A 16544-nucleotide genomic window follows, 5' to 3' on the forward strand; every position below is an offset into this window, starting at 1 on the left:
TCTTATGGCTAGCTATTATTGTGTAATTACCATCTTACTGTGTCATGTGTACATTAAAAATACATGCTCCCAGACCTTCCACATGTAGTTACAGTTGCAGACAGTACTGTCAAAATAAATTATTCTCATTAAAGCTGCAATATGTAAATTTTTGGGGCGACCTGACCAAATTCTCAGACATGTGTGTTATAGATCTGTCACTCATTGAAAGCAAGTCAAAGAAGCGGTAGATCTATTCTATGTGCGCTATGCTTCTCGTTATTTTGTTTTTGCTTATTTTACTTTTGGTTTTGTACACTAGTTCAAACAACCGAAAGTACGATATTTTGGGTTATAAATATATTTCACAGCAGTTTAGATGGTACAATGATTCTCTACACTTGCTTGTTTTGTCACAAATGGAAATTAAGCAAACTATTAGAATTTTAGTAACCAGGAAATGGTGGAGTGATTTATGCATAGTGCATAGTGCCCCACTGTACATGCCTTCACTATAACATTCTAAGTAACAGTAACAACAATCGTTACTTGCTATGACTGTGATATGTAGTTGTTTCTCTACCTTAGTTAAATGCTGCATAACATTTTGCCCCACTGTAGTATCATTCCGCAAAATAGTAAGCAGCATCATCTGGATATGTGTCCAAACAAAAGTTCAGCATTTGCCTTCTGCTACCATTTCTGCCAAGTAGTCTACCAGACAGTTTGAAGCTTACGTTCGATAAATCCAATGTATGTACCACACACAACGCACTGCAACTGCCTCTGCAACGCAGCAAGGCAAACTCAGTGTTTCATTGGAAATTCATATAATTCTGGTGTACTGTACTAAAACGCAACTCCTTGTCGGTGTGATCGAAGGGGACTCTTTTTGAGCAGACGCTGGCGCTGGCTGGCTGCAGCAACATAGCATCCGATAGATGGGCTACACATACAGAGACAGAGGGGCGCTGTATCGCTCGCTCGTATGCTTTTTCTGATGAGATACATTCAGCCTCTTGTGAATTGAACGTCTTATGAAAGACAGAGAGACGAAAGATACATTATTTTATATTTCTAAATTTTCAAACACAAATACACGCCACTAAGCATCAACACCATCATCATGATTTTGTAACTACATTCCAAACACTTGCATTTTGGTCCTGCTCCAACATGATACGACCTTTAAAAGTGATTGGCCATTGGGTTACCGTAGCTTCTCCTGTCACTTCTCTGATTTGTTCAGTGGACATACTTTCTTCCGTTAATCATACGTTAAATAATTTAAACGTGCCGTATGATTGGTCTAATTATATTATGCCCGCCTTCTCATATTTCGCGGGGCGCAGTTGGACCACAGGCACGTCTGTCAATTTAGTCAAAGCTCTATTTCCGGGTTTGAAAGTTGTTGCAAAACAGCGTCTATCTACTTCACGGACAAGAGGACAGCCATCTGTTACTCCACGGTTTATAGGAAGCATCCCTTCTTCTATAGTAAGTGACTGACAATTCCTCTGTATATTTTAACTAGCTAAAGTTAACTAAGTGATTAATTAGCTCTGGTGTTGGGGTGTGAAGCCTAATATAGAAGCTAGTGTGAACAACAGGCTTGGTTTAAATGTATGCATTCAACGTTACCCAACTAAATGTTTTAAATTTGCACCACTATCTTCACTCGGTAATCAAACGGTAACGTCTTTGGAAATGATGTAAGTCACTTAGCTAGTTAAAGCCTTAGCTCATGAGTGCAGGTCTCAGCCACACGTGTCTGTATTACATGTCATGCTCACTGAATCATCTTCAATGATAAGCGAAGCTTAGACTAAATGTATTGGTAGCTAGATTGTTTAAAGTGTGCATGTGTTTGTCTTTCCAGTTATGCTAGCTGAGGTGTTTCAGGTGCTGCGGGGAGCAGGGAAGGTTGGCCATGCATTTACCAACACACAAGGGGAGATGCTGAGGCTAATGGCCTGTAACTCCACTCTGGGCACTGGCTTCAAAGCTGCCCAGGAGGTGGTCGAGGGCGTGATTGGCACAGTCATGGGTGGTGCTGCCACGGTATGTTCAAATGGGAGAGAAGGGGGGCCTTTCTGCACACATCAAATAGATAGACGGACATTGGAGACATAATCACAGTTCAATGTCATTTACAGCTTTTAGGCTACATAAAGTGTTATAATACTCTGCCAAATACAATTGCATGCTGCATGGTGTATATTGCCTGGAGTGACATTGAATGAGGCACTGAATGTGACTTTTTCCATATTCAGCAACAGTCCATCAAGGAGGATGTGTTCCCTGATGCTGAGGGATGGGAGGAAATGGATCCAGACGAGGCTGCTAAATGGGCGGTGGGCTCCGAATTCCCAACAGGCCTCGAGGCCACAGAGATGCCCAGAGGAGCGCCTCTCAGCCCAGCTGGGGGATCAAGGGGAGCAGGCTGGCCCGGCCAAAGTGCCCGGTTCCTGCACATTGCCTCGACGCAATGGCACAGCAGGTTTTTCCATGACTCAGTAGTGGCCAGACTCACCCCAGAGGACATCAAGAAGGCCAGGGAGTCCAAGCAGGCATTTGCCAGGCCTATTGTTAGGCAGAAGGTCAGTGGTGTAGGCTTACCTCCTGATTGTCTTTGATCTCATGTGTGGGCTGTTCCACTGACTGGGTTTTGATGTTGTAGGTGTAAATCATGATGGGGACATTGGGGTTTAAGTTGGTCTGTGCTATATTAGGAAATAATTTCCCCATGTCTAAAGAAGTATCCAATGACTGTTTTTATACGTAGGCCTACTGTATTGTGCTTCTCATGAATATTGTAAATCTAAAAATCTTTGATGAACCAATTTGATATATATACACACACGCTGCGTGCACAATTATTAGAAAAATTGTATTCCACAGGATTAATTTTATTGTTGAACAAACCATTTCTCTCAGTCAATCCAAAATGTTATAGAACCAGCCTCCCAGGTGGCGCAGTGGTTAAGGGCGCTGTACTGCAGCGCCAGCTGTGCCACCAGAGACTGGGTTCTCGCCCAGGCTCTGTTGCAACCGGCCGCGACCGGGAGGTCCGTGGGGCGACGCACAATTGGCCTAGCGCAGTCCGGGGTTAGGGAGCGCTTATTTATTCCGCCACCAATTGTGCAAGTTCTCCCACTTAAAAAGATGAGAGAGGTCTGTAATTTTCATCATAGGTACACTTCAACTATGATAGACAAAATGAGAAGAAAAAAAATTGTAGGATTTTTAATGAATTTATTTGCAAATTGTGGTGGAAAATAAGTTTCTCAATACTTTGTTATTTCCCCTTTGTTGGCAATGACAGAGGTCAAATGTTTTCACAGGGTTTTGACACGCTGTTGCTGGTATTTTGGCCCATTCCTCCATGCATATCTCCTCTAGAGCAGTGATGTTTTGGGGCTGTTGCTGGGCAACACGGACTTTCGACTCCCTCCAAATATTCTCTATGGGGTTGAGATCTGGAGACTGGCTAGGCCACTCCAGGACCTTGAAATGCTTCTTACGAAGCAACTCCTTCGTTGCCCGGGCGGTGTGTTTGGGATCATTGTCATGCTGAAAGACCCAGCCACGTTTCATCTTCTATGCCCTTGCTGATGGAAGGAGGCTTCACAGTAGGTATGGTGTTCTTTGGATGCAACTCAGCATTCTTTGTCCTCCAAACACGACGAGTTGAGTTTTTACCGAAAAGTTATATTTTGGTTTCACCTGACCATATGACATTCTACCAATCTTCTGAATCATCCAAATGCTCTCTAGCAAACTTCAGACAGGCCTGGACATGTCCTGGCTTAAGCAGGGGGACACGTCTGGCACTGCAGGATTTGAGTCCCTGGCGGCGTAGTGTTACTGATGGTAGGCTTTCTTACTTTGGCCCCAGCTCTCTGCAGGTCATTCACTAGGTCCCCCCGTGTGGTTCTGGGATTTTTGCTCACCGTTCTTTTGATCATTTTGACCCCATGGGGTGAGATCTTGCGTGGAGCCCCAGATCGAGGGAGATTATCAGTGATCTTGTATGTCTTCCATTTCCTAATAATTGCTCCCACAGTTGATTTCATCAAACCAAGCTGCTTACCTGTTACAGATTCAGTCTTCCCAGCCTGGTGCAGGTCTACAATTTTGTTTTTGGTGTCCTTTGACAGCTCTTTGGTCTTGGCCATAGTGGAGTTTGGAGTGTGATGTTTGAGGTTGTGGACAGGTGTCTTTTATACTGATAACAAGTTCAAACAGGTGCCATTAATACAGGTAACGAGTGGAGGACAGAGGAGCCTCTTAAAGAAGTTGTTATAGGTCTGTGAGAGCCAGAAATCTTGCTTGTTTGTAGGTGACCAAATACTTATTTTCCACCATAATTTGTACGATTTTTAATGAATTTATTTGCAATGTGATTTTCTGGATTTCTTTTCTAATTGTCTGTCATAGTTGAAGTGTACCTATGATGGAAATTACAGGCCTCATCTTTTTAAGTGGGAGAACTTGCACAATTGGTGGCAAACTAAATACTTTTTGCCCCACTGTGTGTGGTATGTATGTGTGTGTGTGTGTGTATATAACATGTCTTAAAGTGCAGTGTTGTCCTTTGGCATTAGCTCAAATTAGCAAATTTGATTGTCACCGTTTTAACGTTCTCATTTTTACAGCTTAGTGATCGTGCAAGAGAGAGGAAGGTCCCTGCCACGAGAATCAGCAGGCTGGTTAACTTCGGGGGTAAGCGTTTCACTGCAATTAATGTAAATCACCCCCAGATATTGAAGTTGTATTAGGTACAGCTATAGGATTCTATTGCTAGAATGACATACAACTGATGTCTAAGGAAACATGACCCAGCCAGCATGCAGCTATATTACAATCAATCTTTATTTCTAATACTTTCTTAAGTCAACTATTATAGTCATGACGTCATTGCACAGCCCTGTCCCTATGACTTTGAGTCAAGTATACCTCTATACGATCACTTACACCAAGCTCTCTGTGACTCCTCTAAAATGGTACATGTTACTGTGTGATCGGTGTGTCTCAGAAGTGAATGCATATAGTGGTAGGCACACTTACCGTAGTTCCTTATGTCTGCCTCCTTGGCAGGTCTGGCAGTCGGGCTGGGACTAGGTGCCATTGTAGAGGTGGCGAAGCAATCTATGGGCGCCAAGCGTGCAGGTAGGTTTCTCCATGCATCTCTGAAACAGACCCTGAGATGAAGAAGCTGCATGATAAATGGCTCTGGAGGTTGTACGATTGGCCGCCAGGCTGGACTGACTGAAGTTTGTTTTGTTTTGTAATTAACTGTAATAAACTCCACCATGTCTCTCTCAGAGGGTGCCCTGTTGGATTCACCTCTCTTGTCTGAGGCCAATGCCGAGAGGATAGTGAACACCTTGTGCAAAGTCAGAGGGGCAGCCCTCAAAATAGGACAGATGCTCAGTATACAAGGTATAGTGATCTACCCTCCCCTCTGTCACCCACCACATTAACTTTGATGAAATTACTTGGAATACTTGTTCGATGGTTATGCTGCATCTAAATATTCAGACCATCTGACTTTTTACACATTTTGTTTATTCTAAAATTGTATTTTTTCTCTCCCTGAATCTATACACAATGACAATGTAAAAACGGGTTTAGAAATGTTTGAAAATGTATTAGAAATTGAAATATCACATCTGCATAAGTAATCAGACTCTTTACTCAGTACATTGTTGAACCACCTTTGGCTGCGATTACAGCCTTGATGCTTCTTGGGTATGACCCTGCAAGCTTGGAGTTCCTCCCATTCTCTGCAGATCCTCTAAAGCTCTGTCAGGTTGGAATAGGGAGCATCGCTGCACAGCTATTTTCAGGTCTCTAACAGAGATGTTTGATCGGTTTCAAGTCTGGGTTCTGGCTGGGCCACTCAAGGACATTTCGAGACTTGCCCCAAAGCCACTCCTGCGTTGTCTTGGCTGTGTGCTTAGGGTCTTTGTCCTGTTGGAAGGTGAACCTTTTCCCCAGTCTGAGGTCCTGTGTGCTCTGGAGCATGTTTTCATCAGGGATCTCTCTGTACTTTGCTCTGTTCAGCTTTTCCTCGATTCCGACTAGTCTCCCCAGTCCCTGCCGCTGAAAAACATCCCCACAGCATGATGCTGCCACCACCATTTATTAATTTGACCTTTATTTATACCGTTTTTTCCTGTAAAGGGAGACCTTGTCCAATAGCAGCAGGGGGACAAAGTTTCAGACAAAACCACTTACATACACTAACACAACATTAAACAAAACTATAAACACACATGCAGTACAACAACAACAAAAATTACGTAAAAAACACTAAAGTGATTCACCGTATGGGTGGTGCCAGGTTTCCTCCAGATGTGACGCTTGACATTCAGGCCAAAGGGTTCAATCTTGGTTTAATCAGACCAGAGATTCTTATTTCTCATGGTCTGAGAGCCCTTTGGGTGCCTTTTGGCAAACTCCAAGCGGGCTGTCATGTGCCCTTTACTGAGAAATGGCTTCCGTCTGGCTACTCTACCATAAAGGCCAGATTGATGCTGCAGAGAAGTTTGTCCTTCTGGAATGTTTTCCTATCTCCACAGAGGAGCTCTGTCAGTGACCATCTGGTTATTGGTCAACTCCCTGACCAAGGCGCTTCTCCCCTGATTGCTCAGTTTGGCTAGGCGGCCAGCTCTAGGAACGGTCTTGGTGGTTCCAAACTTCTTCCATTTAAGAATGGAGGCCACTGTGTTCTGGACCTTCAATGCTGCATGCATTTTCTTTTGATACCCTTCCCCAGATCTGTGCCTCGACACAATCCTGTCTCTGAGCGCTATGGACAATTCCTTCAACCTCATGCCTTGGTTTTTGCTCTGACATGCACTGTCAGCTGTGGGACCTTATATAGACAGGTGGGTGCCTTTCCAAATCCTGTCCAGTCAATTGAATTTACCACAGGTGGACTCCAAGTTGTAGAAACATCTCAAGGATGATCAATGAAACAGGATGCACCTGAGCTCAATTCCGAGTCTCATAGCAAAGGGTCTGAATACTTAGGTATATAAGGCATTTCTGTTTTTTATTTTGAATACATTTGCTAAAATTCCCCCCAATTTTTTTTCACTTTGTCATTAGAGTATTGTGTGTAGATTGAGGAAACCCATAAATATTTAATCAATTTTCGAATAAGGCTATAATGTAACAAAATGTGGAAAAAGGGAAGGGGTCTGAATATTTTCTGAATGCACTGTATACTAGGTCAATCTAACACTTGTGTTCTTCCTGGTAGATAACTCCTTCATAAACCCCCAGCTACAGAAGATCTTTGAGCGGGTCCGACAGAGCGCGGACTTCATGCCCGCCTGGCAGATGAATGTGCGTCATGCATACACTCATATCGTCTTGATCTTCAGTTATTGTATAGTACAGAAAGACATTCCATATATTTTGACTGTTTGCAAGTCATATTGGAATTGTGTTGGACTTCTAGACTGATGTCCCCTCTGCTGGGTATGTGACTGCAGAAAGTTCTGGAGGAGGAGCTAGGTGCGGGCTGGAGGGAGAAGCTGTCGTCGTTTGAGGACAAGCCCTTCGCCGCCGCATCAATTGGCCAGGTGCATCACGGGATGCTGCAAGATGGCAGGGAGGTCGCCATGAAGATCCAGGTGAGGGTTCCCATAAATATCCTTTGACATCCAAAGAGAACCAGTCTCCAATGCCAGGTTCAGTAGCTATAGTAATGGTAGCTTAGTATAGTAATGGTAGCTTAGTATAGTAATGGTAGCTTAGTATAGTAATGGTAGCTTAGTATAGTAATGGTAGCTTAGTATAGTAATGGTAGCTTAGTATAGTAATGGTAGCTATAGTATAGTAATGGTAGCTTAGTATAGTAATGGTAGCTTTAGTAATGGTATCAGTCACTGACCCATGAATATAGGTTTAATTTGTCATTGTAAAATCTTTGGATGAAAAAAAACAATCTTAACATCCCGACCCCTAGTTAGTGGTTGGGTGTGTTTTTTTAAATGTGTATATATATATATTTTTTGTTAAACATTAACTTGTAAAAAAAAAAAGGTTTATTGTTCTGGTGAAGAAATTCTCTCTGTTTTGTCATGGGAGCTCTAAGATTCAATTATTGATATTCTCAGACAGTCTTTGATCTTCTCTCTCTCTCTCTCCATTGCAGTACCCAGGAGTAGCTGAGAGCATCCACAGTGACATCAACAACCTGATGTCTGTGCTGAAGATGAGTCTTGTTCTACCAGAGGGTAAGGGTTCAGAGATCTAAACCTATTGTAATAACGATGATGATGATAATAAGAATTTATTCAACTTATATAGCGCTTTTCACTACAAAAAGGATCTCAAAGCTTAAATAATAATTGGTCCTCTGTATTGAATGCTTTGTAGTGAGAACGTTCCAAGTGCTTGGGAGAATGCCACGAGGAGGCTGCCTCACTGATGTTGACATTTATTTTCTTGCAGGCTTGTTTGCAGACAGTAGTCTAGAGGTCCTTCAAAGAGAGCTGGCATGGGAGTGTGACTACAAGAGAGAGGCGGAGAGTGCCAAGCATTTTAAGTAAGCCCTACACCTCTGAGTCTGTCATAAAGCATGAAGTCTCTTCAGAAGGACTGCTCATTAACTTGAATAGCCTATAGTAGTCCTCTTAGTGTATCCAAATGTTACTATACAGTGACTATAAATTAAATACCACTTAAAATACCACTTTCCTCAGATGGGGATGCTGGCCCTCATTTTATTTTCTAGATTTATTTAGTTACTATCAAGATGATACTTTCTCTAATATTTTTTATTTATTTATTTTATTTAACCAGGTAGGCTAGTTGAGAACAGGTTCTCATTTGCAACTGCGACCTGGCCAAGATAAAGCATAGCAGTGTGAACAGACAACACAGAGTTACACATGGAGTAAACCATTAACAAGTCAATAACACAGAGAAAAAAAAGGGGAGTCTATATACAATGTGTGCAAAAGGCATGAAGAGGTAGGCAAATAATTACAATATTGCAGATTAACACTGGAGTGATAAATGATCAGATGATCATGTACAGGTAGAGATATTGGTGTGCAAAAGAGCAGAAAAGTAAATAAATAAAAACTGTGGGGATGAGGTAGGTGAAAATGGGTGTGCTATTTACCAATAGATTATGTACAGCTGCAGCGATCGGTTAGCTGCTCAGCTAGCTGATGTTTGAAGTTGGTGAGGGAGATAAAAGTCTCCAACTTCAGCGATTTTTGCAATTCGTTCCAGTCACAGGCAGCATAGTACTGGAACGAAAGGCGGCCGAATGAGGTGTTGGCTTTAGGGATGATCAATGAGATACACCTGCTGGAGCGCGTGCTACGGATGGGTGTTGCCATCGTGACCAGTGAGCTGAGATAAGGCGGAGCTTTGCCTAGCATGGCCTTGTAGATGACCTGAAGCCAGTGGGTCCGGCGACGAATATGTAGCGAGGGCCAGCCGACTAGAGCATACAAGTCGCAGTGGTGGGTAGTATAAGGTGCTTTAGTGACAAAACAGATGGCACTGTGATAAACTGCATCCAGTTTGCTGAGTAGAGTGTTGGAAGCAATTTTGTAGATGACGTCGCCGAAGTCGAGGATCGGTAGGATAGTCAGTTTTACTAGGGTAAGCTTGGCAGCGTGAGTGAAGGAGGCTTTGTTGCGGAATAGAAAGCCGATTCTTGATTTGATTTTCGATTGGAGATGTTTGATATGGGTCTGGAAGGAGAGTTTGCAGTCTAGCCAGACACCTAGGTACTTATAGGTGTCCACATATTCAAGGTCAGAGCCATCCAGTGTGGATACACTGTGAATCTGATGGTAGTCCACTTTGTGTGCCTGTTGTATAGTGATTCATAGTAATGTACCAGTTTAGTCCTGTTGAGCAGATTTGATTTGTGTCTGCCTCAGGTCACTTTTGGCAGATGACCCATTTTTCCACGTGCCATTTGTGGTGGATGAGCTGTCAGGAAGGAGGGTTCTGGCCATGGAGCTGGTGTCAGGGGTACCGCTGGACAGCTGTGTAGATCTGGACCAGGAGACAAGGAACCAGGTAAGAGCTGACCTCTGATCTCCGCCCAGGAGAATAAACATGGGTGAATGTGGTGAATGGTCTTTTTCCTGGTAGCGCTGTGGGGTGATGTTGTGGCCACATCATTACCTACCCTTAGTCTAACTCGGTGACTGGTTGACTGACCGGATAACTTTTTGTAGCTATGACTGCCCTTAACCCAACTTTCCCAAGGCAAGTTTTGTTTTTTGCCCTAACTACACAGCTGATTCATATTATCCAAGCTTGATGATTAGTTGATTATTTGAATTAGCTGGGTAGTGCTAGGGCAAAAACCAAAACGGGCACGCCTTGGGGTCCTGAAGACTGGGTTTGGGAAACTCTGCCTTAAACATTAGATAGGTAGCTAAACTATGACTCTGCAGACCAGCTGTACCAGAAATTAGGCATTTCCCCCAAAATCCTGAAGCAATGAATCACATATGCCAATGTCTCTACAGTAGAGGAATCATGTATATTTATTAGATGGCTCTAGTGATTTGTAGAGTGTGGTTTAAAATGGTTCCAGGTTCTTACTTTGTGAACAATGTTTCACTCATGATTCAGCACCTGTGGCATTGGGATGAAATGAAAACCACAGAAAACTGAGAGGATTATTAAGGATTGGACCCTTTTTAAAATGTTCTCAAAAAATGACTTACCCAAACCTGTAGCTCAGGACCTGAAGCAAGGATATATATATATTCTTGATTTCATTTGAAAGGAAACATTTTGAAGTTTGTGGAAATGTGAAATGAATATAGCACATTATTCCCTATAAAGTGGAATAGGTTGCCATTTGGGATGCAGACTAGGAGTGATAAACTGACCCCCCCCCCCAGATCTGCTTCAAAATCCTACAGCTGTGTCTGAAAGAGCTCTTTGAGTTCCGCTTCATGCAGACAGACCCCAACTGGGCCAACTTCTTTTACAACGCTGAGCAGAACAAGGTGAGAGGGCGAGTGATCCTGTGACAAGATGCTATTTACCCTATTCTCTATATAGTGTGCTACATTTGATCAGAGCCCACAGGGTGCACAGATTATGTAGGGAATAGGGTGCCATTTGGGTTTCTGAGCTTTGTCATTCATCAATACCATGACTCTGACCTTCGAGCTAGTTTTTGATGAAATAGTTTGTAATCTAATGAATTTAATGAATTTATAACAGAATACATGTACAAAAAATGTAACATTCATTTTCATGAGAACATACCACTATATTTCCTGCATTTATGAACCTGTAAGGTGGCGATTGTTGTTTTGGTGGGGATGTGATGTAGTTTAACCTCTGCCCACTGTGTCTCCAGATTATTCTGTTGGATTTCGGTGCGTGCCGGGATTACCCCGAGGCCTTCACAGATGATTACGTACAGGTAAATTAACCTCAGTCGTCTGCATTAACACCAAACGGAGGAAAATGGACTGCAACAGGGACAGACTACCTGGACACCTTTTTGCTACGAGTGCCCTAACAATTACAGTGCATTCAGAAAGTATTTAGGCCCCTTTACCTTTTCTAAATGTTGTTACGTTACAAGCATATTCTAAAATAGATTAAAATAAAAATACTCCTCAGTCTACACACAATACCCCATAATGACAAAGCAAAAACGGGGTTATGGATGTTTTTCTAACGTATTAAAAATAAAAACTGTAAATATCACATTTACAAAGACCCTTTACTCAGTACTTTGTTGAAGCAGTGATCACAGCCTCCAGTCTTCTTGGGTAGGACGCTACAGTCTTTGCACACCTGTATTTGGGGAGTTTCTCCCATTCTTCTCTGCAGATCCTCTCAAGCTCTGTCTGGATGGGGAGCGTCGCGGCACAGCTATTTTCAGGTCTCTCCAGAGATGTTCGATCAGGTTCAAGTCTGGGCTCTGGCTGGGTGACTCAAGGACATTCTGAGATTTGTCCCAAAGCCACTCCTGCATTGCCTTGGCTGTGTGCTTAGGGTTGTTGTCCTTTTGGAAGGTGAAAGTTTGCCCCAGTCTGGGGTCTTGAGCTCCCTGGAGTAGGTTTTCATGAAGGATCTCTCTACTCTGCTCTGTTCATCTTTGCCTCGGTGCTGACTGGTCTCTCAGTCCCTTCCGCTGAAAAACATTCCCACAGCATGATGCTGCCTCCACCATGCTTCACCATAGGGATGATGCCAGGTTTCCTCCAGAAGTGACGCTTGGCATTCAGGCCAAATAGTTCAATTTTGGTTTCATCAGACCAGAGAATCTTGTTTCTCATGGTCTGAGAGTCCTTTAGGTGCCCTTTGGCAAACTCCAAGCGGGTTGTGCCTTTTACTGAGAAGTGGCTTCCATCTGGCCACTACCATAAAGGCCTGATTGGTGGAGTTCTGCAGAGATGGTTGTCCTTCTGGAAGGTTCTCCCATCTCCACAGAGGCCCTCTGGAGCTCTGTCAGAGTGACCATCTGGCTTTTGGTCACCTCCCTGACCAAGGCCCTTCTCCCCCGATTGCTCAGTTTGGCCAGGCGGCCAGCTCTAGGAAGAGTCTTGGTGTGTCTTGTGCCTCGACACGATCCTGTCTCGGAGCTCTATTGACAATTACTTCAACCTCATGGCTTGGTTTTTACTCTGACATGCACTGTCAACTGTGGGACCTTTGTATAAACGGCTGTGTGCCTTTCCAAATCGTATACAATCAGTTGAATTTACCAAAGGTAGAATCTAATCATGGCTTTGATTTTGTTCTCTGTAACCTTTTTGATGACTTAAGTTGGTCTGTCTGTGTCCAGGTGGTGCACGCAGCCTCCATCGGAGATAGGGAGACTGTCCTGGAGAAATCCAAGGACCTAAAGTTCCTCACAGGGTTTGAGGCCAAGGTAGGAGGGTAGTTTTGTGCAGTGGTAACTATGGTATCATGAAGCGCATACATTTTTGATGTGTGGTTTATGACCTCTCTACCTCTCTCTATCTCTCTATCGTCATGTACTGTTCTATACTTTTCAGTTAGTAAAAAAAAATAAAGGGAGATGCATGGTTCTAACAAAGCGTTATAGATTCAGTGTTACTGAGTTGTTGTGTTGAAATGCCCTCTCTCCCCAGGCATTCCAGGATGCCCACGTGGAGGCGGTGATGATTCTGGGCGAGGCCTTCACCAACTCTGACCCATTTGACTTTGGCACCCAGAGCACCACGCAGCGGATCCAGAGCCTGATCCCCGTCATGCTGCGTCACCGCCTCACCCCGCCCCCGGAGGAGACCTACTCCCTGCACCGCAAGATGGCTGGCTCCTTCCTCATCTGTTCCAAGCTTGGTGCCAAAATCGCCTGCAAGGACATGTTCCTGGACATCTACAACTCCTACCAACAGCGGCGGCTGGAGAAGGAGAAGGCTGCCTAAATTTAGGCCTAGATAGGGTCAAAGGTCATTACTAGTAGTCACCCTCTCTGACTGCACCCTAGTGGGCAGAACTGACTGTCCAACTCCTATGGCTGTGTACTATGTGTATTTAATATATTGTAAATGCACTATACGGGTGATACACAGACTCCCAGCACTTTGACTCTGTCAGTGACTTGATGCCACTGAAACTCAGTGAGGTGGTCTGGCAGTAAGGAGTGGGAGGCAGAAAGAACACAGAAAGAAACTCTGTAGCATTTGTGTGATTTGAATCACTTGAGATTAGTGTTAATAATAATTGTGTAAAGGTATGGTCCAACTTGATGTACAAATAATTGATTTGAGCTGTCTCTCTGTTAAGGGAAAAGGTAATGTTTTGAGTGTTGGATTGTATTTTTGATGTGCCCTGGTCCAGTGGTTTCCATCAAACTAATTTTTAATGCTAATGCCACAAATGTTGCCTTTGTTTCTGAAAATGGCAGTGTTTTTCCCTCAACCATTTTTTACACTGAAAGTGAGGTGGATGTTATTGTAACACACTACAAAGATTGCTCTTTCAGATATTATTGCAGTCTTCAACAGGTGTATTTTTTTTTAGCCAAAATATAATGTAGGAAATATTTAATGCCGGAAAATAACTTCTATACAAGGTTTATTTCACTGCCTTTTTTTGGTTGCATTATTATTTGTCTTGTAAATGTATTTCCAGGGCATGTTGATGAGCATTGTTCTACATATTTTAAAGGACTGTTTGATGGAAACCCTAATGTCCTTGAAAATAGTATGATAAAATAGTCCAGCTAGATGATGCCGTCTAAAAAAGCATCCGCATAAATGTGTGCGTTGATGTTCTGTTCCATGCACTTTGGGACTGTACTCCACCTCCATAAAACATAATTATTATTCTGTGGGTGACTATCCTTGCAATGAACAGTTGACTAAAAGGGAGACCTTTTTGCAACGGTATAGCTGTTTAAAATGGGTTGAATTCAGAGTATGACGATGTATTTTTTTTCCACCTCTGCTTCTAAGGATATTTATTAAATAAGATGTAATGACTGGCACATACACTGGGAAAGGAAAGGCTCAGTGATGTTGTAGTTTTGTGTAATGGAAAGTTGGATTGCAATGGTGCTAATAATGACCAGCTGGTTTTAGTTTATATCGGCAAGGAAATGGACATTTTGGCCCTAAAACACACATTTTATTAGGCACCACTTTTCACTGTGTCTTGCTAAATGCTGATGTCTACTAAAACCACAGTCATTTGTGGAAAAATTAAACATTTCTTATAGAAGCGAAATCTGGAGACTTTTTAGGATCTTCACAGTCAGAATTTATTTCTGAAGCTTGTTAGAACACAGCCATTCAGTAGATTCTCATCCATAATCTTGAAGGGAGGACATCATGGTATTTTCTGCCTGACAAGAACACATTTGTCCATTTAAAGGCCATTTATTGTAGTCTTCGACATCAGTTTAGGTTTAATATAATCCAATTTGAAAGAAAAGTTCTGTCACTTCAGTGGCAATAGCGCAGTCACTTTTTAAAAAATGATACAATCACACGGTGGCGCTGTAGAGTGTGAAACATGGGTCCGTGGTGTTTTTGTAAAACATCAATGGGTAGAGTAAATTTCCATGTCCGGGCGTCTGTGCCAATAGGCTCGCTCAGAAGGCAGGGCCAGCGATTGGAGTTGGGAGAGGAACCCAGTCTGTGCGGCAGTAAGTGCACAGTCAACTAAAGCATAAAGATTACAAACAATTTATTGAAATCGTTCTTTACTGCTCTGTCTTGTTTTTTTGTTTTATTTGATCATAAACGGATTGACTCGTACAAGTATTTGCACCAAGAAGACCACTTGCCCGCATCGGTGTCATCGCTTCATCCAATGTTCATGAAGACATTCTGAAATTACATGTTCCTCCATATTTCGTTGGGATTGGATTACACAAAAGGCGGCACGGACTCACACAATTATTCACTCTTCTCATTGGTGAGTTCACTCTATATTCCCTATACCGTTATTTATGGGGACTTGATGTTTTGTTGGTTGTTAATGGTTAATAATGAATTAATCTGCGCGCGTGCATGTCTCCGAAGTCTTTCGTTTTCAAATCCAAGAAATGGGATCAATTATTATGAACAAGATACGAAACAATTCAGATCTATTGAAAAATAACTGCAGATAATATTTTGAAATAGGCTATTTATATGCATGTAATATATTAAATGAATTGCGGTGCCTGCAGTAACCTATGGTTCAATCAAGACCACCCTTAAAAGCCCCCCTCTGCATTGCCAAATCATTACGTTCTGAGTCAGATGTATACCATTGTATTCTGCTTGTGGTGTGGAAACATGATCTGGGTTTTATTTAAAGGTAAACTATGAAATATCTGTGTCCGGTGTAGCAGAGCCATATACCCACCTTCTATCGTGTTCTGTGCGGCAGTAGTTTTTGCCTATTCATCTCTACAGTAATACATTTCAAAAACGCGCCCTGCATTTTTATACGACGCATGCCTGCAATGAACCACCTTGTACTGTCATGTAGGCTAGCTGTCAGCATCCTTTGATATGGCAAAGTGAACGGCTAACTGGGATAGTATAGGTGCGGCTGAAAGGAAGTGTAGTTTTCCTACTGTATCCTATTGTAATGGAATGATATAAAGCACATCAGTTCTGTGGACCTTCCTTCTGCCCATATAGGAATGGGTCAAGAAAGACCTCAGGCCAGGCCTGGTATGGAGGGATCGACACTAACATTATGCAGAATATATGACTGGTTTGTAAGCCGAATACTATGGTAACACAATGGCAATACTTTGACACAATGACTTGCGGGTTCTGATACTCTGGTAGGATGGCTGAGATATTTGTCCAGACATTGACCCCAGATGTCCCCCACACAATACACTCATCCTCTTGTTAGAAACCAATGGTTGTTGAGGCTGGGGATGATGATGAGGATGCATCAGGTTTCTTGTCATCCCATCATGGCCATACTTATGCGCCCGGACATTGGGGCCGTGTTGTCACCATTAGGCAAAATATGTGACTCAGCAGCCCGTCTGAAAGGCATCGATGACTGTAATACATTGACAGGTGGTGCGTATCTGCTGTATTCACCCGTTTCTCCGCCCC

General features: G+C 42.9%; 2 protein-coding genes across 2 annotated transcripts in view; both read left to right on the plus strand.

Moving 5' to 3' along the window:
• Positions 1-1371: 1371 nt before the first annotated feature.
• Positions 1372-13397, plus strand: LOC123992316 (atypical kinase COQ8B, mitochondrial-like). The gene is made up of 15 exons (XM_046293471.1): positions 1372-1476; positions 1859-2040; positions 2253-2579; positions 4638-4704; positions 5080-5151; positions 5308-5424; positions 7253-7338; positions 7488-7628; positions 8153-8234; positions 8452-8545; positions 9903-10044; positions 10884-10991; positions 11351-11416; positions 12791-12877; positions 13101-13397. Exons 2-15 carry the CDS (start codon positions 1861-1863, stop codon positions 13395-13397), a joined length of 1866 nt encoding a protein of 621 aa, XP_046149427.1. The 5' UTR covers positions 1372-1476; positions 1859-1860.
• Positions 13398-13403: 6 nt separating this feature from the next.
• The window catches only part of LOC123992919 (numb-like protein), a 65768-nt gene continuing 62627 nt past the window's right edge, over positions 13404-16544 (plus strand). The window contains exon 1 of the mRNA XM_046294561.1: positions 13404-15393. The gene's annotated coding sequence lies outside the window, so the exon portion shown is untranslated. The remainder of the gene's footprint in view (positions 15394-16544) is intronic.

This window comes from Oncorhynchus gorbuscha, linkage group LG13, assembly GCF_021184085.1.
Source record: "Oncorhynchus gorbuscha isolate QuinsamMale2020 ecotype Even-year linkage group LG13, OgorEven_v1.0, whole genome shotgun sequence".
Taxonomy (NCBI): Eukaryota; Metazoa; Chordata; class Actinopteri; order Salmoniformes; family Salmonidae; genus Oncorhynchus; species Oncorhynchus gorbuscha.